The sequence below is a fragment of the Drosophila busckii genome, chromosome 3R (genome assembly GCF_011750605.1).
Source record: "Drosophila busckii strain San Diego stock center, stock number 13000-0081.31 chromosome 3R, ASM1175060v1, whole genome shotgun sequence".
Lineage (NCBI taxonomy): Eukaryota > Metazoa > Arthropoda > Insecta > Diptera > Drosophilidae > Drosophila > Drosophila busckii.
In genome coordinates, this window is record NC_046607.1 from 2,713,511 (window position 1) to 2,738,525 (window position 25,015).

The window sequence follows — 25,015 nt, forward strand, 5'->3', positions numbered from 1 at the left end:
AAAGTACCTTTTCCTTATTTTCTAACCAATTTAAGATCTGTCATCAAAAAACTGACCACATATGACAAATCTTTAAATAATAAACCCTTTTCTTACTTGGAAAAAGAAAAATACATTTTTTTTATGAATATTATTTATTTATTCGCATAATAGATATGTATATAGATAAGAGTACGTATGGATATTTTAACAAACACCAAAATTTTGTTTTTTTTACAAAACCAATTATTACAGTAAGTAAATATGTATAAATAGTTTTTGCTTAAAGTAAGTGCTTAAGCTTAGATTATAATCTATTTGGATTTTGAAGTTTTTACAAGACAATTTTCGTGCAAAGTTCATTTGGCACGCTAGGCAAAGAATTGTGTAAAGAGTTATATCGTATCGTTTACGTATCGTATTTAAGGCTGCATCGTATTAGGTTAATTATTTAGCTTTCGATAAAAATGTATTGCATATTTCTAGACTATGACAGTTGCGCGTAATAAATATTATTAACCTTTGCTCAGAGTTTAATAATAACTAAGACTACTCCTGGGACGCCTGTGGTGGCTGCTGCTGCTGCTGCTGGTAATCGCAGACGATCTTGGCCGCATCATTCATCATTTTGGCTGTGGAGCGCACCAGGAACATCAGGTGACACTCATCGTAGACAGTCAGCTCGATGCGTGTGCGCACCAGACCATGAAGCACAGTGGCTCGCTCCAGATCCAGCCAGCGCTGCAATGCCAGCTCGCGCTCCTTGATGGAGCCTGTGAGCGCCACGTCCGAGGGACCCCAGAGCACAAACTCCAGCACTGCCTTGGCCTTGGAGAGCGACTCTGCGCGCTCCTGTTGTAAAATGCTTGCCACAATGGGCGTAATCTTTGTGGTCGGCAGCATTTCAGTGAGCGCAGCATGTGCGCACTTGCAAAGCGTGCCCATGGGCTCCTCATCGTCATTGTTGTTGCTATGGAATAGTGCAAGTTATTAAACCTGATGGTACACATTAGATATTGCCAGCTTACCCTTGCAGCACACAGAGACGCGCCTGTGCGTCCTTGTTGTCCACGTCCTTGGACAGCACCACATTGGACAAGCTGAGCGGCGTCTCCTCAATGGCCTTGGCCTGTAAGTTCTTCATGCCGTTGACCAGCTGCAGCATAATGAATGCCACCTCGCGTGTCATGACATCATCAAAGGCTGGCATGGCTGTTGTGTTCTCATCCGCATTGGCACTGGCTGCCGCCTCTTCATTCAATGTGCTCAAATTTTGTACGGAAACTACATTACGCAGCGCACTGGCGCCAGCTGCATCCTTGAGGCCGCTCAGGTTGGGTATGGAGCCACGGAAATTGAAGTTGCTCTTGTCCAGCAGCTGCGATTTGCCTTTGAGTATGCCGCCAATCGATTGCAGCGTCTCCAGCTGCAGACGCGGCAGCACTGAAATTGTGGCCTGCAGCAGCGTTATCTCTGTGCTGGGAATTAGAGGCAGCTGGTAGCTGGGCACCAGATCGCAGAACTCTGTAATGGGATTGAGCACATCGCAGACGCCGCCAGACAACTGATTTAGTTCGCCACCTACGCCCGAGAGCTGATTGCAGTCGGCGGAGAGCGCTAGCGTAACTGGCGCTGAGGTCCACATGGCTGCATGGAATGCCTTCTTGCCCACAACAAATGCCTGGGCGCCCTCGAGAATGGTAAAGTCCTCATACCGCAAGTTAATTGCATTCGCCAGCGGACGCAGCGCGGCGGGCACAACTGGTGTTTGTTGTAGCTGTAAAAAACAAATAAATTAAGACTTGCCTTCTGTGGTGGCTTGTTAGTGGCTTACCTGGTCTAGCACCTGGGCAAGTGCTTCATGATTGGCCACCACAACGGCTGTGTAGTTATCCTCGATGGTCTTGTGCACGACACTGCGTCCCTTGCGCATGCGCAAACGATTTGTGGCCTTGCTGCGATTCTTGTTAGCCTGGCAAATGAACAACAAAATGAAGTTTATAAATTTATTAGCATTGCTTAGTGCCTTACCATTGGCATGCCCCAGACGCTGTCGTTGATGTCTGTGGCGACATCTCCACCAGCTTCGCTGCCGTAATAACTGTACGGCGCATAGATGTCGAACTCGCCCACCTCGCTGCCCGCATACGAGGCCGAGATGACGCGTGGAATGTTGGCTGCATAGCAAACAAGCAAATCAATCAAAATCAAACAAAAAATGTTTATACAAACTTACCCAAGCTGTTGTGTAGTCCGTAGTTGCGCACTGGGCCGTATTCGCTGCGCGTATAGCTGGCAATGGAGGCCGTGTCCGAGTAGATGTTGTTGCTGTTGCTGTTGTTGTTGTTGCGTCGATTGATTTGCGTCAGTCGCTGGCCGGACATGGCTGTCAAGTCCATGTTGCTGCTGCGTGTTGGTGGCGGCGGCGGTGTTGCTGTTGTTGCCATTGCTAGCTTAGCGCTTGCCGGCTTGTTGTTGTTACTGTTGCTGCCGCTGCTGCTGTTGCCATTTTCCAATTTAACAAACTCGTACAAGTTCTCGTAGTCACGCTTGTCCTTCAGATAGCTGTCGATAGTGCTGTTGATCTTGCGCACTGAATCCTTAAGACTGCTGCGCTGCTGCTGACTATCGCTTGAGTCCTGAGCGCGCTGCTCAAAGATCTCCAGCTTGCTGGAGATGGACAGCTTGGTCTCCAGCTTCTTGGGCTGACGCTCAAAGGTGCTGGTGCGACTGTTGCTGACGTTCAACGCTGTGTTCGTGGCGCTAGCAATGCCCATGTTGCTGTTGCTGTTGCTGCTGCTGCTGTTGGTTGTCTTGGACTGATCGGCGGCTGATACGTTCTCACCGTTTGACGAGCAAATGGAGATAGTATCGGTTAAGACGCCGCGCTTGCGTACCAATTCCAACTGTGCCTCGCGCTCCCGCATGCTGGCCGTGCGCTCGGGCTTACGCGGCGCTATTGAGGAGCGTATTTCGCCTAAAAAGAGAAAGAGGTGTCATCAAACAAAGGCGCGTCGTCATAAATGAATAATAGGTGAATGGCAGCATTAAATAAATAAATATAAATTAATGCAAATCGCTCTGACTGCTTCTAATTAAAGCTGTTTCAACGCTTGACGTTGGCAATAAATTATGAAACATGCAAGTGCTCAAACTCAGTTTGTTTAGGCCAAACGACAATCGTAGTTACAACAAGGCTAATTGCGTTTCTGACCCAAATTTGCGCCCAATTACAAATCGCATAATGTTGTGGTTGGCTGCTGGCCGCTGTTGGCAGCAGCAGGTGTAACAAGTTCTTGCCGCATTGGCCTAAACCACAAAATGTCAGGCCAAGAAATGGGTCTCTTTGATTCTATCTTTTTTATCTCGCTTTAAGCATTTCTAGTTTCGCCAGTTGTTGTTGCTGCTAGTGGCAGTGACTGGCATTCTCACATATGTGGTTACCTCATTGCTGCTTGTGGCTGTTGGCTTGAGCTTTGTTTTGTTTTCTTTTCGATATTTGCTGCTCAGCCTGTTCATCTGTTAAAACTACATATTTAACCTACTTTAATCCAGTCTCTCCTCTTTGGCGCATCCACTGGCAGCAGCAGCAGCAGCAGCAACACGCTGTGTTCCCGTTAGATCGATTGAAATGCGTAACTTGTTCTGACTCTACTTTCAGCATTCTTTTTCTCTTTTTTCTACAAAGCACTTGGAGCTGCACTTGGGGCCCAAGTCTGTGCGCCAAGTGGGCTAAGTGAACCTTTTGAAGGTCGCTTGAGTTATTTGGGCAATGCTAATGACAGTGAACGTGTTTGGCTTACGCTTTCTTTTGAATATGAGCGAGAGACAATTGGATCACGCGCTGACACCCACAACAAGTTTGCTGTGGGCTTCATTTGTTATGCATTTGGAGCAGTTGGCAACTCACCTAGATTGGCGTAGACATTGTCCGCCTTGGACTTGATGGAGCCACTGCCATTTAAATTGCCGCTTATGCTTGTGGCATCGACGCTGAGCGTTGCCTTCAGTTCGGTCTTCTGCTTGCGGCGCAGTTCGGCGCTTTTGGGCGGCGGTGGGCGTGCCGGCTTGTTGGCCTCATGCGAGCGTTGTCCCTCACTAGCGCGCAGTGGTGGCGCCGGCGGCTTGGCGGTCACAACAGCAACCGTTTGAGCTGCCACCGTATCGCTCGTCTTGGTAATATCCTTGACTACCTCAACAGCAGTGGGATTTATGTCAATGGGATGTATGATGACCAGGCGCGGCTTGCCGGCAACTCCATGCTCCTCACCCGTGCAGATCTCTGTGTAGACGCTGCCGTCCTTTTTGGCCAGCGCATCGCTGGACTTGCTGCTGCTGCCGCCGCCGCCGCCATTGCTGCCCATGCGCAGAAACTTTTTAATGGAAAACTTTGACTTTTGCTTCTGCGGTGGCGAAGCCGTGGCGCATTTCTTGTTGTTCTGCTCCATCAAAGCAGCAGCTGTAAGGCACTCCTCGGACATGGACAGATGACGCGGATGGCGTGGCGTTGGCTCAGGCGTCATTGGCTGCTGCAGATTGAGCACGGAGCTGGCCGATTGCAGCTGCTGCTGCTTGGCGGCATTGGCGCGTTGCATGACAAAAGTGTTGAGACTGCGAAACTTGGGATTGATCACAGCGCGCTCACGTTTGTCCTTTTCGCGTATAACTGGCGCAGCGGCGGCTACAACTGGCTTTTTGGTATACAAGCTGCTGTTGATTGTGCTTGTAGCCATTGCTGTTGTGTTGCTGTCAGCAACTGTTGTCGTTGCTGCTGCTGCTGTTGTTGGCGCTGAATTGGCTAACGACTTGGTTGCCTGCTCAAACTCCACTGTTAGACTATAGTCGCGCTCTGGCGTAGGCGGCGCGCTTAGCTTTGGCTCTGGCGGCGGATTTGGCGCTTTGCCTTTCTTTGCCTTTGCATCATCTTTGGCTGACTCAGCAGCCAACAGCAGATTCTCGCTCGATTTGGAAATGGCCGTCTGCAGCTGGCTAATGAATTGCTGTTCAGCGCAGCTGGCTTGACGCTTGCTCATGAAGCTTTTCAGCGGCGTGTTGCTGTTGCTGCCGCTGCTGCTGCTGCTGTTGCTGACAAATGGCTTGGCTGGCAGCTCGGGCTTCTTAAGGCCATGCAGAAATGAAGGACGCGCATCGCATTTCATGGGTGGCGGTGGTGATTTGGGCAATGCAGGCAACTGTTGCTCCTGCTGCTGCTCCGGCTCCTTTGCTGTTTGCTGCTGCTGCTCCAGGCGATTGTCCGGATCAGCGCTGCCATCGGGCTCGCCATGCAGCTCGCGACTTTTCACTGCTGTCTGCTTGCTCGACTGATCGCCTATTTGTATATCCTCGTAGTCCGAGTTGTTGGTGCTGGCGCTGAGCTTCTTCTCCGCCAGCGATCTCGGCTCATTGCTCGCCTTGGCTGCACTGTTGGGCAAGTTCTTGTACTCGCTGCCAATGCTAATGCCAATGCCCGAGTCGGACTCGCTGCGTATCATGTTGTAGGCGTTTTCCTCATCGCTGCTGCCGTCGAAGCTGCTGCCCGTGGAGTCGAGCGCATCATCGGAGCTGCACTTGGTCACTATCAAGCCATCCGAGGTTATTTTGCTGGTCATAAAGTTGCCCTCGTGCAGATTGTAGCTGGCGGCGCGTGTCTTCGAGCTGAGCAGCATGTCCGTTATGTATTGGGAGCTGGAGTAGTGCGCATTGCTGGCGTCTGTTTGCACGCTGGCCACGCCCACTTGCTCAGCGAACTTGCCATCGGGCAGATTTTCATAGCTCAGCTGTGTTTCAACTACATCGTAGTAAGCGGACACGCCATTCTCGGTATCCGAGCAGTTGCTGTCCGTGTCGGAATATTTGTGGCACACATTGACCTTGGGCTTGGTCTGATCCTTGGTTATGGGCGCATTACGCGCGATTGGCTTCTTAAGGTCGAGAAATGGCTTCGGTGAGTCGCTAAGCGCGCTTAATTCAAATTTTATTTTATTGACAGCAGCTGTTGCTGTCGTCGCTGCTGCTGTTGCTGTTGTTGTTATGACTGTCTCGCCTTGCTTTTGCTTCTGTTTTTGCTGTAACGTCTCGGAGATTTCATCGAGCAGAGATTTCTCCATGGCTCGCTCTATGGGCGGACTATCTTTACCATCGCGTGTCGTTGATGTTGCTGTCGTGCTCTTGACCAACGTGGGCGTCAGTGTTGTTGTTACTCTGCTCTTAATCGTAGTTGCTGTTGCTGTTGAGCTTACAATTGTTGCTGCTGCTGTTTTGGCCTTTGCTGTGGTTGTAACAGCTGCAACTGTTGCTGCTGCTGCTGTCTTGGCTGCTGTTGCCTTTAGTGGCTGCCCGAACGGCATCACATTGATGGTCAGCGTTTGCTTCTTGCCCTCCTTGTCCACCTGTGGTGCGCCCAGCTTGAGCGCTGCAAACGACTTTTTAATGTTGTCCTGCGCATCGCCCAGCAGATTTCCATTGTTCATATTAAAGTCTGTGTTGGCGCGCGTAATGCGCTTTAGCTCGATGGTCTCCTCATCGTCTGTTTCGGTTACGGCCATGTCGTCGCTCTCATTGCCCAGATTCATAAAGTCATGGTCATCATCGTCATCATCCGACCACTCGCCGCCGTAGCCAATCACCTCATGCATTTGCTTGGGAAAGCAAACTTTGCTGGACTTGGAACTGCTGCTCAGTTTGCTGGAACTGGAGCTGCTAAGGCGCACACCAAAGGCTTTCTTGATAATACTCTTGGCTGGCGTCTTGTGCTTGTTGGGATAGTCAGTCTTTGTGTTTGCCAGCGCGCTGGGCTTGGCTGTTGCTGAGGCGGCAGCAGCAGCTGCAGCAGCGGCGGCTGCCGCTTTGTGCTCATCCTTGGACTTGAAGCAGTTGGAGCAGAGATCCTTCTTCCAGGCATTCTGCGTAAAGTGCGCACAAATCGATGAAGACATTTTCTTGCTTATTCTGTTGCTGGATGTGGAGACTAGCCCTGGGCCATATTCTGTAATGATAATAAACAAACGAGCCATGAGTAAGACTTGAGTAACTAATATTAGCGCATGAACTTTCTTTGCTGGCTGCGATTGCGCAACGCCCTGCCAACAATTGTAGCTGGTCGCGGTCAACAATTAACTTTCACTTGTAGTTGCAACTTCTGCTGCATGCCACACAAATTATTGAATGTAAATAAGCATGTGCAACAACAACAACATTAGTCAAACTTGCAACTGTCTACAGTCAACCATTGTTGACTATCAATCAATCTTCATCTTGATAATGAAATTATTGAAATTTTTTCGCTGCTGCTTGTTGCTTGTTTTGCTGTTTGCTTTGTTGCATGTTTGTCACATGGCCATCAACTGGCGTAATCAATTGCATGGCTATGAAGTTTGTTTGCTTAACTTTCGAAAGCTGCTGCGGAACTACAAAAACTTAATAATATTTTACTGTTTTTAAATAAATTTGCAGCCATATTTGGTGCAGGCAGCAATGCAAACCACTTGCCTTAACAGGCGCTGCTAATTTCCTCTGCGATGATTTCATTGCGACTAGAACAATAGCAACAATTGGAATAGTTGAGTTGACTAGCTAAGTGTTAAACACTTTAACGAAAGTTGACCTATTGTTGGCAGTAGCTGTTGCTGGTTGCCACGCTTGAAATATGCAGCAACATTTTTGGGTCAACGTTTCGGCTAAGCGTTAATAAGCATAAATCTTTAGCGCTGTGCAATCTCCAGCTGCAACAACAACAGCAAAACAATTGGCAGCAGCTTAGTTAGCTGTAGCCAATTGCATAACTGTTGTTGTTGTTGCTGTTGCCGCTGCTGCTTTTTTCGCTTCGCGTTACACATAAATTTGTGTGTTGTTGCTGCTTTAGCGTTTTTGTTTTTGTTAAGTGTTGCTGCTTCTTTCACTCATTTGCATTTTGGTTGCGGCATCGATTGGCGATTTGTTTACGGCTGCAATTGTGTGCTAATTCTCAGCCAGCTGCTAACTAATTGGAGGCCAGCTAGCTGCTCTTCTCACGCTACAAGCTTCAATAAATTCCCGCAGTTTATATGAAAAGTGTAGCAACAGCAAAGGCGCGACCACTTGCCACGTTTTGTGGCAGCAAAACTCTCGCTTAAAGGAATGTGCCACAGCCAAATGTAATACAAATAATTGAAACTCTCTTTTACTCACTCGCTTTGTGCATTTTGCATAAATTTCATGCCATGTCGATAGCTTGGCGATTTGTTGTCTGATCTTGTGTAAAATGCGGTCAACTTCCCCCCAACCCCAGCCCGCCTCAATCAATTAATTGGCAGTACGAGCGCATGCGCTGTCAATATTATTTTTGGCAAAGCACTGGAGCAACTCGTTCCGATCCGTTCCGGCGACCCATTTGAATACATTTTTCGCTTTTAAATCTGTGCGCGCTTGCAGGCAACGAAACAGTTAACTGACCGCCAGCTACAATTGGGGCCAACAGGTTTGGCCAACAGCAGCAGCAGCAGCAGCAGAAAGTTCTCTGCATTTATGTGTTTTTTTTTGTTGTTTTGTTATCTGAGTGCAACGAAATGTTTCCAAGAATGTTTAGAATTCAATAAACACGTGTAGACACATTACGCGCCGCTTGATTAAAGCCAACAGCTGTGGCATTCATGACTAAAATACGCTTTTATCTAAGGCATTTGAAGTTGGCCTAAAAGCGTAGCAAGCGTTTAGTTTGAGTTGCAAAGCTATAGATCAAGCTACAAACTCACAAATTAACACAAGAGTTTTAATTTAAGCACACACACACGCACACATGCAAAGTTCCAAATTGAAAAGCATGATGAGCACATAAGCATAAATTTAAATCTAAAAGTTTGTGCCACATTTACGCGTGAGATTTATGCTCCCCCCAATTCCAATTCCCATTCCCATTCCCAAGCGACTGCAGTGTTTATTTATATACGCTGCGTATACGTAACGTTATGTATTTACACCTGCGTCTTATGCTTATGCTAAACAGTAGTTGGAAATTCAAATTCTATTGACTTGATTATGCTTGGCTCAAGCCTTCTCTCTTTGCTTAATTTATGACTGCCTTTAAAATTCTTAAGTTTGGCGCATATTTGTTACGGGTTGGGCTGCGGCTGCGGCTGCGGATGTTGTGGGCGCTGCTGCTTTAAATGTCAAACGCTCGCGAGAGCAGCAGCGGTTACCTTAAAAGGCAGCTGAGGCAATTAGAGTCGAGACAAAGGCCGACGACAAATATTAGATTCTACTTTGGATTAAGCACAATTTTGTGTTCCAGAGCACACTATTAATTGTCGGTTGCTGCCTAAATTATAAAGTTCAGAACCTGACTGTGACTCATGCCCAACAGCTGTGCACAAATTATTAACTGCAGCTTTCTTTTAACAAATTTGTTTCAAATTATCGTTTGATTTGCTAGCTCGTGTGCTGGCTCTTGGTTCTCTTGCACAAATTAAATACAACTGAAAGATGTCATTAGCCAAATGGCAGACGTGCCTCAAGGCAGCTTTCGAAGCTGCTACGCCGGATGTTGGGGCAGGCAGCGAGGGTTTGTGTCAACAGGTAATACAACAAACTTGTGTGACCAGCACACTCACACACACACACAACAATAACAACAGCTTGCAGCTTTAACAACAATAACAGCAGCAGCAACAAAATTGTCAGCAGCCAGCCGACAGCAATTAAAATGTGAAGAAGTTTGTTTTGTATACGCCTGAAGCTGCTGCTAAAGTTAAGAGCGGAGGGAGTAAGTTAATTCGAGTGCTGCAAACCGGTATGAGGACTTTATAATGCCTACTGCAAGCTTTAATATGATTATGTTTTCTTAGAATGACTGACAATAGCAATAGGTGTTAATTTCTTAAAGCAACATGCCAGCAACTAAAACAATTTTGTTTGTTTACTGAGTTTTGTTGTTTTAGAAGCTTAAGACAATGTTGCTTATGCTGCTATTTATTAGAAGGAGAGAGAGAGAGAGAGAGAGAGAGAGAGAGAGAGAATAATCAGCTTAGCAATTTGCGATTGAAACTCAAGCGAATTGACGAACTGAAGAATTTTAAAACTCGAGTTTAGCTTTGTCTGCAGCAGTTAAAGCCATAAAAATTTTAAAAATAAATCAATGCAGCAGCGACTTATCCGCAGAAAGTCTTAAATGAAATCGCTTGATTTATATACAGTTTGAAATTTGTATTCTACGCGAAATTGAGCAGCAGTCGGTGGCGGCCTCTGCTTTGATGTAAACTTGGCTTGGCTTGGCAGCTTGTCATAAATGTTTAAATGTTTAAACATGTGTTGTAAGAATTGTTTGGGCTTTGTGGCTGTTATGGGAACGCCCTCTCGCTTGCCCTTTGATTAACAGCAGAGCAGAATATTTCAAGGTTATGTTCCCATGTCGCTAAATTGGCGTCGTCTTCGTTTTCGTTTGCGTGCCGCAAGAGCAGCAGACGCATGTTGTAACGCCAATGTGGCGACTTCAATAACAAAAGCGTGCAAAAAAAAAAATGAACTTAAATAAAAACGCATTCATTCATGCCAAGAACGAGTTTGAACTCACATGTGTTGCTGCAACATGTTGCTTAATTAAAAAGAGCAGAGAAGGCAGCAGCAGTGAAATGTGTCACTCTGGCTTTGCTGCTGGTGGCGACTCCCGATCGTAACTTCATTTAATGGCCACACACGCTCATTAACTGCTTAAGTTGACAGGCGCTTGGAATTGAGAGCATTTTTCATAATTTTTGCTTAATTTTTAATTATGCAGCATAAAAACTTTTATGACGCGTAGAATTTAAGTCCAAAAGCAACACATAAAGGTTATTAATAAAAGTAAAGCAAAAACCTGTTGCGTGGGATAGTTGAATTTGTAGAATTTGCTGGCCACATTTGTTGCCTGTCCAAATCCCAGACAATTGCCAACTGGCAGTTGCAGCTGCATGACTCATGGCTGTTGCCACTGCGGGGCATGTTGTGGTCCAGCTAATAGCTGCACTGTCAGCTGGCCTGGACATAAAGCTATCGCTGCTGCTGCTGCCAGTTGCCAATTGCCAATTGTTTGTGGAGCCTTTCAAGTTGGACTCGCATTCAAATCGTGTTTTGTAAAAGTGAAGCCCACAAACAAATGTGTGACAATCGAGCAAACAAAGCAGCAAACTAAAAGTTGTTTAACTCAAAATTGTGTATGCATGAGTTTGGCAATAAAATGAATAGAGAGCGGCTTACAAATGAGTTGAAGCTGTGCTGAGTGCAAATATTGTTTAAAATCAGATAAAATCAATTCAACACTTTAAGCAAATTTGCATAATGCCAAATTTATAGCTGCTCAGTCGAATTATTAAAGAATTGTTGTTAATTAGCTTTGCAAACTGAGTGAGGACTACAAATTTAATAGCTGAAGTAATGAATTGCAACTAGCTCCAACAGCAATAAAATAAATAGTTAATTAATATATTAAGTGCTTGCTTTTTAAGTTTTAAGTGCGACTTTAACTTATTGCTTAGCAACAAATTTTATTTGCATGAAACTTGCATTGCATTTAGTTTAATTTAATTGATTTGAAACTGTTACTAAATGAATAAGCAATAAATTGACTTTGAAACATAAATTCAATTCAACTAACGTTTGATCAACTGCAGTTTGGGACACTGCTGAGCAAGTTTGTAAATAAACTGAGCAGAACAATTTTGTCTATGACGTCAGTCTCTCCATCGAGTCCAAGCAGCTGTTGTAAGCATGCACAACGAATCGTGCCCTGGCAGCAGTAACTGAATGCCAAAGGTCAGCAAATGTTGCAGCTAGAGTGAGAGACAAAGCCAAACATAATTTAAGTTTGACATTTGCAGCTATTTGTGGCTTCTAAGACAAATTGTAGAAATATAAAACTGTTGCCTCATAGCAAAAAGCAAAAGAAAGTCAGCAAAGTTGCTTGGCCAAGTTCAAAGTTCAATGGAAAGACGCAGCAAAAACAATTGCTGCTGACAGTGTCGAGGGGTGTGGGGTGTGTTGTTGGGTTGCATGCATAACCTAGAGGCATGCCGCTATTGTAACTTTTGGGCAATGAACCTGCAGCACAGGCTGCATTAAATAATCATAAATAACTTGCGTCTATTTGCAGTTACCACAGAGTTGCTCACATGTGTTGCTGCTGCTGCTGCCGCTGGCAACTTGCACTTTTCTTTTGTTTTCGCACAACGGCATAGAAAGTGGCAACGAAAAGTTGGCTGCAGCGTTTAATTGCAGCAAGCAGCGGCCAACTCACGAGTCAGACAGACAGACAGACAGACAAACTGACAGTTGATGTCGCTGCTCGTGAGAAATGAAATCAATTGCAGTTGACTTTGGGGCCATTAAACGTGCACACCGCAATGCACTCGAAATTTAACTTGACTTAGGCATAATTAATCAGTGCAATATTTGAAAGTCAAAATAAAAACAATTGAATTGCTGGCGTAGTGGCAACTTGACATTTAATTGGCATTAATTAGCCGTGTGTACTTTGTGGCCAAAGCGGCGTTAACAGCCGCCGCCAACAACTTTCACTAGCTGCGCGTCGCCTACGCCTAAAACGTTGACCAAAGACGACGAGAGAGTTATTTCTATGGTACGAGGGAGTCAATTGACAAGCGTAATTGAAGGCTGCTGCTTATCTCGCTCCAAGCAATCTAACGGGCCAGCAATTTTTATCTTGACAGCAACCGCAATTAGAGTTTGCGCTGCTGTCGCAACTGTTGCTTTTGCTGTTGCTGTTGCACTTAGTTTTTTTCCATATTGTTGCAACACGTTTCACACGCACTGCAAATATCGTCGTAACATTTGTTTTTGCTCTGTGTGTGTGGCAATTTGCTTTAATGCGCGTTTAACAAAAACAATTGCAAACTGAGTGAGGCTGAGGCTGCTTCACATTAAATGTGAGTGACATTTTTCTTCATTCAATTTAACAGATTGTCAACAGCAGTTGCAATTTTTCAGCATGTCAATCAAGCAGCTAAACGGCTGCTCATCTGCCGCTAAAGCAGCTGCCATATAAAAATTAAACTGTTTGCTCTGCTTTGTTGCATGTTGCATGGACAGCAAGTCATTTGCATTAGCACCTCATTCAACTGCAGCAGCATTAATTAGAAGAAGTTGCGTCTGATAAACGTTCCCACTAATTAATTTTGTTCGCTGTCTTTAGCTGCTCAGCAATATAAACAACTAAATGCAGCAATTTGTTTTGTCTGCTGTTTAAGAAATGGAAAGTTTGATTTCAAAACAAATATCTCAATACCAAATTATATTTTATTCAATTTGAGCTACAGATAAATGCTAAATGCTTAAGTGTAAAAAACATGTCAACAATTGTTTGAAATGTCACATTTTGTGTTTTATTTATATATAGAACTTGTGCTGCTTGAACTGCTTTGAACTTTCTCAGCATGAAGCTTCATAGTCTTTGGCTTTTGTATGATTTCTGCAGTCATTTAATACAATTTCAATTGTTTGCTTGTGTGTGTGTGTGTGGCAATTAAACATGTTGATTAAATATGTTAAAAAAAATGCATGTGTTTGGCTTCGGCAAAGGCAATTGACGAGTTGCTGCTTCTGCTGCTGCTGCTGCCTTTGCATTTGCATTTGCATTTCCACTCAATTCGCATTGCAATTGTTGCCACAATGCTTCCCGGTGTGGCAACCTGTGAGAGTTGCTGCCACCAATGACAGCATATTGTTGTTAGTACCCAAGTCGGCTTACAAGTGTTTTACATGCCAAAGGCAAACGGGCGACGCTTAACAATTGGCAATTGCAAATTGCAAATTATAGTGGCGCGTGGGCGTCAAAGGCAGCCATGGAGTGGGGGGTGTGGCACGCTCGGTTACGGTTACGCAGTTTTGCATTCTGTGTGAATATTTAGCAGCAATTTACGCAAGTTGCTCTTACCTGCTTGAACTTTGTTCCTTAAGCACTTAGACTACGCCAATTGTTGTTGTTGTTGTTGTTGCCTGCAAAGAATATGAAGCAATGTTTTAATTTAATTGTTTATTACAACAGCAAACTGTTCACAGTTCAATGGCCCGCGGTGTTGAAGCAATTTTTGTTGTGGGCCAAAATCGAATTACCAAATGTTGAATTCGTGCCTCCCACCGCCCGCTTTAATACGGCGCCACCCCAAACTGTCTGTCCGTCTGTCTCTCTGTCTTTTCGTCTGTCTGGCTGCAAGCAATGACCCGAATTCAATGCACGTTGCGCTCGTATTTCATAAACCGCCTTCACCCTCCTTGACCCTCCTTCACCCAGCCAAGTTAACTTGCAGGCACTTTGCATTTTTTTTCGTGTTTTGTTGGCCAAAGTGTTTGGCATTTGCGACACCCAAGAGTCTCTTGCTGTCGCGTCTGTAATCGAGACGCATGCGCTGCACATTCTTGATTGTCATTGCAGTCGCAGTCGCAGTCTCAGTCGCCATATTGTTGGCCAAGTTAAGAGCTGCACTTGGCGCTTTTTATGTGGCCAGAACAAAGCCGGGCAAAAAGCTAACAACATTAACTTGTGTTCATCAAGGTTAACATGCCAAGCGGTTTGCTTTTACCACATTTAATTGCCCCCCAGCACCAAAGCCGGCCATGGGGCACTCACACTCAGGCACTCAGACACTTGTTCTTGTGACCCGTTGGAAATGCCACTTTTAACTTGCCATGCTATATTTTATTACACTAACTGTCTGTCTATACAAATAGTAACTGGAACTAAAGCCAAAGACTGTTTGTCTATACAAATAACTGGAACTAAAGTCAAAGCATTTGCATGTTGAGTGGGAGCAGAGACAGTGCTTTTATTTCAATTCAAGGGGGTGTTATTATATATATAGTATATGAAAAAGAATTGTATAATGCGCTTAATGGACATTGAACTAATTTAGCTTATTGAAATTATTTTTGTTTTACTTTGCTCGCTACAAAACAAATTAATAATTAGTATGCAGTCAAAAATAGACTTCAAATGTAAAGAATTATTGAGCAGTTTATTTTTAGTAGTAGCTTGATGTATAGGAGTTAATTTGTAATAAGTAGTAGTTAAATGGGAGTTAATTCTCTAGCTCTAAAGACTCGTTTGGTTTCTAATAATCGCTTTAGCATAGGTTTAACTTTCTCAATAACAAATTACTAATAAGTATGGAGTGAAGAAGTTTATTTTTAGTAATAGATAGACAAATAGGAGTTTATTTTTAGTAGTAACTATATAGATGAACGTTTATTCTTCTGGCTATATCTAAATACTCGGCTACATCATAATTATCGCTTTAGCAGCTGCTTTAACTTTTTAACATAACTAAACTTAACATAAGCTATAGCTGCCTACTGCATATTTGAAATTTATTAGAAATTATTAGAGCTGAAGCTATAAAAGCTAACTTCAAGTTATGCTCTAGCTTGTGTTATTGCAGCTTAGCTCCTACAGTTATAGACTTTATAATATGCCAGCTATAAGGCATTAAAATTGCTTGAATTTGTCAAGTCAAGTTTGAAAATTCTATTAAAACTGCAAATTAACAATTGGAATTCAATTATTTGCCAACTTCACACACCTACACACACACACACAAGCACACGCATAGATAGTTGTTAAATGCATTTGCAGTCGCCTTTGCAGTTTGTTGCTGGCTGCTTTTAATTAAAGCTGTTGGCAACAGCAGCAACAGCAGCAACAGCAGCAGCAGCTCAAAAAGCGCTGCTCAGCGAGCTATGATAATAAGTGAGTGGGTCTCTGGGAGGGAGTTGCCTGGCCATGTATGCGCTGTGGGCAGTTAGTCTACTTGTTGGCCATTCAATTAACAAGACATTCCTTTGTTGGCTTATCGGCGAGCGCATTAGCATAAGAGCAAACAACGCGGCCTGTGCCCACAAGTGGCGAGTGGGTCGCTAAGCGTGCCATGTCATAAATTGGATTTGCTATTGAGTCAAATCAGTCAAATGTTCCGAACATTAATTATATGTATACAGTTACGCTTATGCTTTGAAATTGATTCGCTGTAGGCTTTGGAGTGCTCAGCAAAAGATTTTGTGAACAGGAAATTACGTTTGCTGCCTTTTGTAGATCGAAATCTAAGCAGAACAGTCAGCAGCTCAGCTACAAAAGAAGCTTAAGCGTAGCATTTGTGGCAAGTTACAGGTGAGTGCGAGGGGTGTTGCTAATAAAGCAAACAGTGAAGGTCATTACCGGAAAAACGGGTTTCTGCCGCTGTCCGTCTGTCTGTGTAGCTTAAAGCTGAACTGAGTAAGCATTTAGCATTAAAATACCGTTGGGATTATGGCTTGGCATATGCATGGGCGTAAACGCTACAGACTTGAACTTCCAGTTACTAAACTGGATAAAACTGCAGCGGCAACTAAACAATGTTGCAAATTGTCATTGCAACGACAAGCGTCGAGTTGATGTTGCTGCACTTGCATAAAGGTCAACAGCAGCAGCCAACAGCAACGTGTGCGTCTAATGTTTGTTAAGTTGAAAAGCATAAACTAAACTTATTTACATAATTTACGACGCCAGCAGAATTCTTCTGCTGCTTATTTCAAATTCAAACAGTTAGCAGCACCGTTTAAGCTTTAGATTTGGTTTATTTTTATGGCAGCAACTTGAAAGGCCACGTCTATAGACTAAACTGGCCTATAACGTTCTGGCGGCAACACCGTTAAGTGGGCAATGCAGCAACAGAGCCATAGACGTGGCTGGCGGCACATGCAGATGAAGTCTGGAGTTGCCAACTTTCTATTCGAAACAAGTTGAGTGGCATCATTTGGTTATTTTGCAGCAACATGGCGACGCCGCCCAAGCTACTCAATTGAATGCTTCAATGGAGCAGAAAAAAACGCTTGGTAGCAAAGACATTACCCCCCCCCCCCAGCCCAGCCCCAAACAAATGTCAATGCAATTGCAGCTCAAACTAATTTGCTCATTGACTTTTAAGTGGGTGGTGCGGGGTGGGAGTAACAACAAATTGCTGTTTTAGCCGCACAATTAATTTGTCAAAAAAAATAAATAAATTGAGACTGTGCAGACTTTGGACTGCTCGTTGCAGGTGTTGCAACTTTCACCTTGACCGGTTGGCCAAATGCTGCACAATCATAAATTAAATCTTAAAGAGTAAACAAAGAACTTCCCTTCACAAAATGCCAAGCGGCTGCTCATTTGCATCTTCAAGTCAGACAAACATTTAACAATAGAGCATTGAGCAACAGTTTGAATGAATAGAATTTCATAGTTAATTAGAAGCATATACAGCTGCCTATTGATTGAAAGTTGAATGAACTATGAGCAAATAATTAACAACTTGTAAAGAACTCAGTCAATTAATTAACTGTCTATAGAATGTAGCAGTGCTGCTTCTTCAAATGCGTAGCATATTATTAACTTCAAGTTGAGCTTTCACACAATAACAGCTCAGCAAGCTACAAATTGCAGCTACTACGATTTTCAAGCTTATTAACAAATTTGCTGCTCTGCTGTTAGCCGTGGGCAGCAATCTGCTCAAGCAACTAGCAACAGTTGTTAGCCAAGTTTGTAGTTGGGCACACAAATGAGGCTCAGTGTGCGTGGCACTGGCATACTTAGCATTGTAGATAGTTTCAACTAGATACGCGACGCGTATCTCAAGACACTGTCCAGTCTTAATTATGCGCTTTGCGCATATAAAAAGCAAAAGTAGCGGTTTCTTTCGGTTTCATTGTCAGCCAGCCATGACTAACAGCACATAGAGTGAGGAGAGAGCGAGGGGGGGAGCGCATGCCTATGTTTATAATATTTTAATTTTAATAAATACAACGACGCGTTGAAAGCTGCGCAATTTATGCGTACGCTAAAGTTCTGTTAAAATTTTCATATTCATAAATCACACAAGAAATAAAACTGCCGCTAAATTTAAAATCTAATTAAAGCTGCAGCGCCCTAATCAAAGCGCCTTTTGTTGCATACACAGCAACAAAAATTGATTTAATTATATAATTGTGCTTAAGCGCTGCCCCTGAATTTTTAACATTGTTTGTTGTTTGTTACAAATCGGTTAAGTTGTTTGACTTCAAGGCAACAGTTGTTTGCCTTTTTTGCTATATGTTTATTTAATTTAGCTGTGCTCAATTGAAGCAATTTGCTTGACTCTTTCGCTCAGTGTATGACAGCGCCTGCTTTTGAATGCAAAGAATGCGCACAGATTGAAAGCCGCGTGAGCTGTGGTGGGGCATGTGGCATGGACTTCCTCATTTATGCACTTTCTAAAACGCATCTTATTTCACACACTCTCTCTCTCTCTCTCTCTTTCACTTTATGCACCCCTTGTGTTTATTATTAGCGCGCGCCCCCCTTTGTGTTCACTTAAGTGATCAGTTCCGCTTTTGAGGCTGCAAGATGCTGAACGTTCTAGCAGCTACAATTGCATAATAAAAATGCAGGCAGCAATGTCACCTTCGTCTGTGGGCAATTTCAGTTAATTGTAATTGACAGCATCCTATAGCGTTAGATTTAGCAACAAGGAAGAAGATCCAGCAACAAGTTTCCAAACTGTTTGACGTGTGGCATAAGTGTAGACATAACTGTTGGTTGTTGTTGTTGCGTTCATTGCCATTGCTTTCACTGATGTATGCATAGGCAGATGCTACGCATGTGTGTGTGTGTGTGTGTGCTTAACATTGACTTAACATTGGCTTAACATTGCCTGCTGCCCACAGCGATTTCCAACTCAAGCGCATGCGACCTTAGCCTTCGCATATAATTTGCCAAAGAAAACAAAGCACACACACACACACACACACACATACACACATGTGGCCAAAGGCAAAAAAATGCGCATTAACATAATATTATTATTAAGCTTGAGCTGGCAGCGGCAACAACAAATTGCAGCCGAGTCTAATGACTCTCAATAATTTTGCTGGTTTTTCTTCTTACAGTAGCTAATGTTGCTTGCTTTTCATCTTTTGCTACAACCCTTGACCTCGTCGCTGCTGTTGGCTGCTGCCATTCGATATTTGTCTGTTGGCCATTGGCTTTACAGCTTTTGCTGGCTCTAAACTGTACAAACCGGTCAAGAGCGCAGCATATTAACAATTTATGTGGCTACAGCTTTCGAGCCGCAAAAAGCACCGTTATGCGACTGGTATGTAAAACGCTTGACCTTTTATTGTTGATAGGCCAAATAAAATAAGATGCCACTTTCAATCAGGCGCCACTTGCAGCCAAAGGCGCTGGGCTGTCTGCTTAGTGTTAATAAATGCGTTAGGCGTTTTAAACTTTTTGTATTAAGTGCGTGCAGCAGCAATTGAAAACATTCAAGTGCTAGCCTGAGCTCCACAAGTAAAAGATACGTATATACTTTGCAGTTGCAGCTACAGATACAGAACGAACGAACGAGCGAACGCAGCGCGTCGTTGCCCGTTACGGGGTCGTTCATCTCGCTTGCTCAGTGGCTGCCTGCAATGCGGAAAGCTACGCGGTACGCACGCAAAAAACGCTCGCTATGCTGCAAGTAGCTATGAGATACTTTTTGCTGCCCCCACCAACTGCCTGCGTGCTGACAAAACTGTCACAAAATCTCTTACTTGACTGACAGTTATTCAATTCGACGCTCAGCATGGCATAATATTTAGTTTTCTCGCTCTCTCTGTCGCACTCTTATAATAATAATGAGCAGGAAGTACATATAGCGCTAAAATCGGCTTATGGCATTATATATGACACACTCTGTACCAAATTGTAACTGAAGCTGGCATTTATTTTGGACTGTGCTGTGTTAATTAAAAGTGAAACTGTTACAAAGCATTTTATGTTCAATTGCATAATTGGGCTGCTTACCTGTAATTGTAACTGCACAAAGTCGATTGCATATTAACTTAATTTAAGGCAACATTGGTTAAAATAATTTGTTAGCATGTCCAAAACGGAAGCCTGATTTGTTTTTGCTGTTTACGGAAGTCTCTTGAGCATGCGAGCAACAAGTTTTCAATATTTAATTGCACATAATTGTGGCTAATTGTTGCGCAAACAAGTTGACTCAAGACTCGATCAATAATAAAACTAGCTTCGAAAATTGACTGTGAGTCAGTGCTAAGGGCTATGGCTGCGATTTTCTTTTCCCATTGCGCACCCACGTGATTTGGTTTGAATTTAGAGCCACATTGCTCTTGAAATTTATAGGCAAAGCTGCAACTAAATCATGGCAACGATTTGCAGCTGAGAAATTGCCAGCAAATTGTTCGTGTCTTTGGGCGAAAGGAACGTGACTGCAAAGGATAAACACATTGGCTATAAATCGCAAGACAAATGCAACATGTGGCAAGCGTCGCTGTCGCTTGTAATTATTAGCAATTATTATTATTGCATCTAAGCGCTGGCGAACCATTCACCAAATAGCCGGAACTGTAACACCAAAGTCTATAACTAGGAAGCCGGCAAAACGACTTTGTTCACGCTTCAATCAGTTTGTTGTTTCAATCAATGCGGTTTCTTGCCAATTGCCACAATTGCAGCACAAAATGTTGCAAGCTAATTTAATATGTTAGCAAGCAGCGAACAGTTGTTAATCAGCAACAGCCAATTGACAATTTATTCAAGCTTAGTCATCGAAAATTCACAAATGTGTGAAAACAGCGATGAAATCACCACAGCTCAGGGTTAGCAACAAAAATAAAAACAACAACAATAAGTAATTTGGACAACAAAAATAAACTACGAAACGCACTTAACTAATTTTAGCCATAAAGCGTATGCAGCCTAAGATTGCATAAGACTTAAGCTTGCCACATGCAGTCGACAGCTCATTTATTATAAATTTTCTTACATTTATGACAATTTATGGCACTTTGGCTTGTAGTTGTCGATTGATCGATGCGTGTTGTTGACCCACATGTCTTAGGGTCAAATGCTTGTTCGACCATTAGGCGGCAATTAAGCCAAGCTCTGCTGTGGATTGAGCCCAAACTGTGGCTGCTGCTGTTGATCGTCAGGCAATCTGGCATTTCACTTTAAATGGTTAGCAGCGCGTTAGAAAAGCATTTACAGTTCTTCATGATTGACATGGCCAGATTGTATCTGTATCTGCATTTGCCACTCGCTATGTATCCGTATCGCTTGACTCGAGCGCAACCTCATTTACAGTTGTGTGTGTCGGTCCGGGCTCTTACCTTTCTCAATAGGCACTCATTGTATGCGGCTGCTGCAGTTTTGTGGCAATATGGCAGCCAGCCAGAGTTTTTCTTCCGCTTTTAACGGTGCATAATTGAAATTATAATTCAATTTATGCTGCTGCTTTGCTTTTCAATTATGCGCAGTGCGCATTAGAAAAGGCAACAACAACTGCAACAAACAATCGAGTGAAAGATGCAATCACAGCGGCTATAGATACAATTGTATCTCAAACTCTTCCATAGCCTTGACTTGGCGTGCTGAACGCTGCGCCTGCGCGCAAATAAATTCGATTTGATTGTGTTGTGTTGTCTGCCGCGTCTTTTGTGCTTGAGAAATAATAAAACGCAATGCAAACCAAAAAAACCAAACAACTGAAATTGTTTTTGTCTGCGGCGGCTGCTGCTGCAATTAAGAACGCTTTCATTTTTCACTTTTCGTCAGATTTACTTTACTTATTTCTCTCTGCGCGCATTTTCTCATTCAAGCCGAAAATATAATAACTTTTACTGAATATAATTGAATTAAAATTAACACACACACACACACAGCATAAATTTATATGCTTTGACATCAATTTTAGCTGTGTAATTAAACCCACGACCAGACTTTGAATAATTGTTTGGGCGTATATATTTTGGTTTTTCTAAAAATAGCAGCGTAGTGTCTTTTCTTTTGGTTTTTGGGGATCATTATCCCTCAAGTATTATTTTTATGTCGCCAAGCACTGGCACTTGAGCATGCTTAGACTCTGTACAAAAATGCATAATGGTCTATGCAGTTTATATATTTAAGCAGTGCAGCTTGGTTTAGCATTTGCTACTCAACCAAAAAGTTGAAAATATGTACAGCGTCTTCAATTGTCGCTTCGACTTTGTTACCGCACAGCTGATAAAATGCCAAGACAATAACAATAATGAGGGTCAACTTTGGAGCTGCCTACTGTTATTTACAATTTCATATTGATTTGTTTAAGTGGAACGCTCACTCTCGCGTCTGTATTATCAACAGCGAGACGCATAATTGAGTGGCACAGGGCTCCGCATTGACCTCCAGAGTCTGATGTAAGCCACAAACGATTGGGGGGGCTAGACGCGTTTAAAATTCACTTGCGTAAGCGTTGCAAGGTGCGGTCTGCTGTAGAAAGTGTCAAAGCGCACGTCAGTTAACAAAATTAACTTATTTAGTTTGCATGCCAAACAAGCAGCAGCACTTGCAGTTAACAAACTTCAAGTCAAAAGAAACAAACAATTGTTAAAACATTTTCTATGCATATGTTTCATAGGTGTGTCTATGTCTGTGTGTGTGTGTGTGTGCGTGTTTATTAATTTGCAGTCCAGCATTGTCGTCTGCGCTTTTTTTTTTTTGTTTTTGGCAATTAATTGTTATGCCTTTTTAATGCCAGCTGGCTTATAACAAAAGTCCCAAGGCAGCAGCAAAATAACTTATATAAAACCATATATACATGTCTGCATATATAGCATATATATAAATAAATCACATGCTTGCATTGCACATCACACTTAACAGTTTTGTTGCGTTTTGGAATTTTGCCTTTTGTTTGAATTTATTTACCTTTTTAACGTTAATCTTTGTGTGTGTGTTGCAAAAAAGCAAAAACATCAAACTTTCTCCGTCGCACGAAAAGTAACAGCAAAAAAAATAGCACGAAAGAGACAGACATCAGAGAGAGAGGGAGATGGCTAACAAGCAGATGATTTACAAACTGCTCAATTGTCAGCTTGAAATTATTTGCGGAAGCTACAGGTGTGAGCGCAAATTAAACTTTTGGCCAACAGAGTTTTGCATATTTTGTTGCTTTGAACTAATTAGCAGCAGCTTGAACTTGAACTTTGCAGTTATCTGCTCTGCTTTCTTTCTTTCCCTCTTGTCTAATTGCGATCAATCACGTTTTTGAACTCGTCGCTTATCACAGCGAGTTCAGCTAGTGCACTTACACTTAAGCGATAAGCGCTAACAATCGCTTAGTGCTGTGTCCGTTATGTAAACAACAATCTTGGGTAACTTGAATATTTAATAAACACTGCAGACGGTAGTAAACGAGAAGTGCGTGCTTTGAAATGTTTAGCAGCGCAAAAATAAAAGATGAAAACGCAAACATGTAAAAAAAAAGTGAAAAGTTAATGTGCATAATTATTTGTTGCTCATTTGAAACTTTGCTGCGTAACCTACACTATATATTTTGTTAAAAAACAAAAAAAAAGTTCGTGTCAAAATGCAGTCTTTGCTTTACTTTTGTTTTTTTTATATGGTTTGTTAGCTTTTTTTATATCGAAATGTAATTAAAATGCAAATGCCTAGATATATATAAATATGTAGCTGTTTGTTGAACAAGTTTTGTGAAAGCGTCTACAACTTATGAGCCATCTTGTTGTTGGCATTGCTATGGCTACTGAATGAATGAATGAATGACATTGACGATCATCATCGCAGCTTGTCCAAGTCCAAAACTGTATTTGAGTTAAACATGTTTTTGTATCAATAGTTTTCCTTTTATGTTTTTTTCGAAAACAGTTTCTTTCTGGAAAAACGCATCAGCTAAATAACTTTCTGTTTGTTTATGCGTTCAACTTTTTTTTTTTTGCATTTTATATAAGTATATTTATATTAAATGCAATGCTGACAAGTCTGTAATCAATCTCTCCCCCACTTGTGCGTTGCTTAATGCCAAGAATATCAAATAACTGAACAACAAAAAACGCAAATAATAATATTTTTCACCATTTCCGTTGACATTTTTTGTTGTTGTTACTTACGCTTTATTCGCAGCGCAGTTGGGAAAGTTTTTGCCATTTTCTTTACATACAAACTTGTATTAAATTTAATTTTAATATATTTTTAAGTACATTTATACAAGTGTTCAACTTACCTGATGCTTTTTTATGCAAACCGGCAAAAAGTTTATGGTATATTTTTTTAGTTTTATGTTGATCAACACAAAAATTTCACAGCGTAAGCGTAAACAGCGCAAAAATGTGCCAGACGGCCAAATAATTAGCAAACAAAAAAAGATTATTATTATTTTTTTGTGCAGTGCAGTGCTGTATTATGTAGCAGGGTGTGCGTTTTTTTGTTGTTGTTTTTTTTTTAGGTGAAATGTGAAACCGGCAGTTTAGACACGTTAAAGGTGCTAAAAAAAATTTCTTGCCAGCAGATTATGAAATGTGCATTCAGTCCAGCGAAGCTCTCAGAACTCTTTTGGCCAACAGCTTGGCTTAGTTGTTGTTGTTGGGTGTTAACTCGTTTTTAGGCTCAGCACTGTATTCGTTGCAATTGCTGCGGTTTTGGCGAGGGCGTCTCGGTATTGGTTAAATGCGTTTAAAGTCAACTTTTGTATTTGTTTATCGCGTTTTCTCAGCACGTATCGGTTTTCGTTTTGTTAGTTAGAATTCCCATTGGAATTAATAAACAAGTAAATACAAAAAAACAAATTGAAATGAATCACTGGCACGTTCTTCTTCTTATTTTGCTTCTTCTAACATTATTTGCTTGTTAATTTGTTTCGTAGGCTTTTGTCAAATTTGTTTATTTTGACTTTTGTCGTTTAGAAAGTGGGTTAGGCTTTAACAGCGCGTCTCGGCCACGGTTAATGCCAATTAATTATCGCGCCTTTTACTTATACACTCACACAAATCCGTGATTTATTTAGATTTTCTTGCAAATATCAACTTCATTCAACTTTGTAATCATGCGTTGCTCTATCTTTCACTTCGTTCGTTTCTCCTCTGTTCGCAACTAAAATATGTACAACTTGATTTTCCGCTTGAGACGTTTGCACTTCTTCTCGTTTGACTCGCAACTGAATTCAATTCAAAAGATCGCCGTTACTGCGGTTCAAAAAGTTAAGACAAGTTTAGGCTTGCAGAAGCGGCTTTCTGGCTATTTTTGTTG

At 42.5% G+C, this 25,015-nt stretch overlaps 1 protein-coding gene across 1 annotated transcript; it reads right to left on the reverse strand.

Moving 5' to 3' along the window:
• Positions 1 to 231: 231 nt before the first annotated feature.
• On the reverse strand, positions 232 to 24,914 carry LOC108603733. Its single transcript, XM_017992782.2, has 8 exons — positions 23,994 to 24,914; positions 13,877 to 13,938; positions 3,890 to 6,964; positions 2,216 to 2,956; positions 2,011 to 2,156; positions 1,814 to 1,951; positions 1,008 to 1,756; positions 232 to 949 (listed from the first exon to the last, which is right to left on the reverse strand). The coding sequence occupies exons 3-8, from the start codon at positions 6,912 to 6,914 to the stop codon at positions 529 to 531; spliced, it is 5,220 nt and encodes a 1,739-aa protein (XP_017848271.1). The 5' UTR covers positions 6,915 to 6,964; positions 13,877 to 13,938; positions 23,994 to 24,914; the 3' UTR covers positions 232 to 528.
• Between the last annotated feature and the right edge of the window lie 101 nt (positions 24,915 to 25,015).

Bases quoted from the DNA above. Each gene is read 5' to 3' on its own strand.
- LOC108603733 (XM_017992782.2), bottom strand. From the start codon at position 6,914: ATGTCTTCATCGATTTGTGCGCACTTTACGCAGAATGCCTGGAAGAAG. The intron at 1,952-2,010 runs GTAAGGCACTAA...TTCATTTGCCAG, and splicing joins GCGTCTGGGGCATGCCAATG to GCTAACAAGAATCGCAGCAA. The intron at 950-1,007 runs GTAAGCTGGCAA...ACTATTCCATAG, and splicing joins CGTCTCTGTGTGCTGCAAGG to CAACAACAATGACGATGAGG.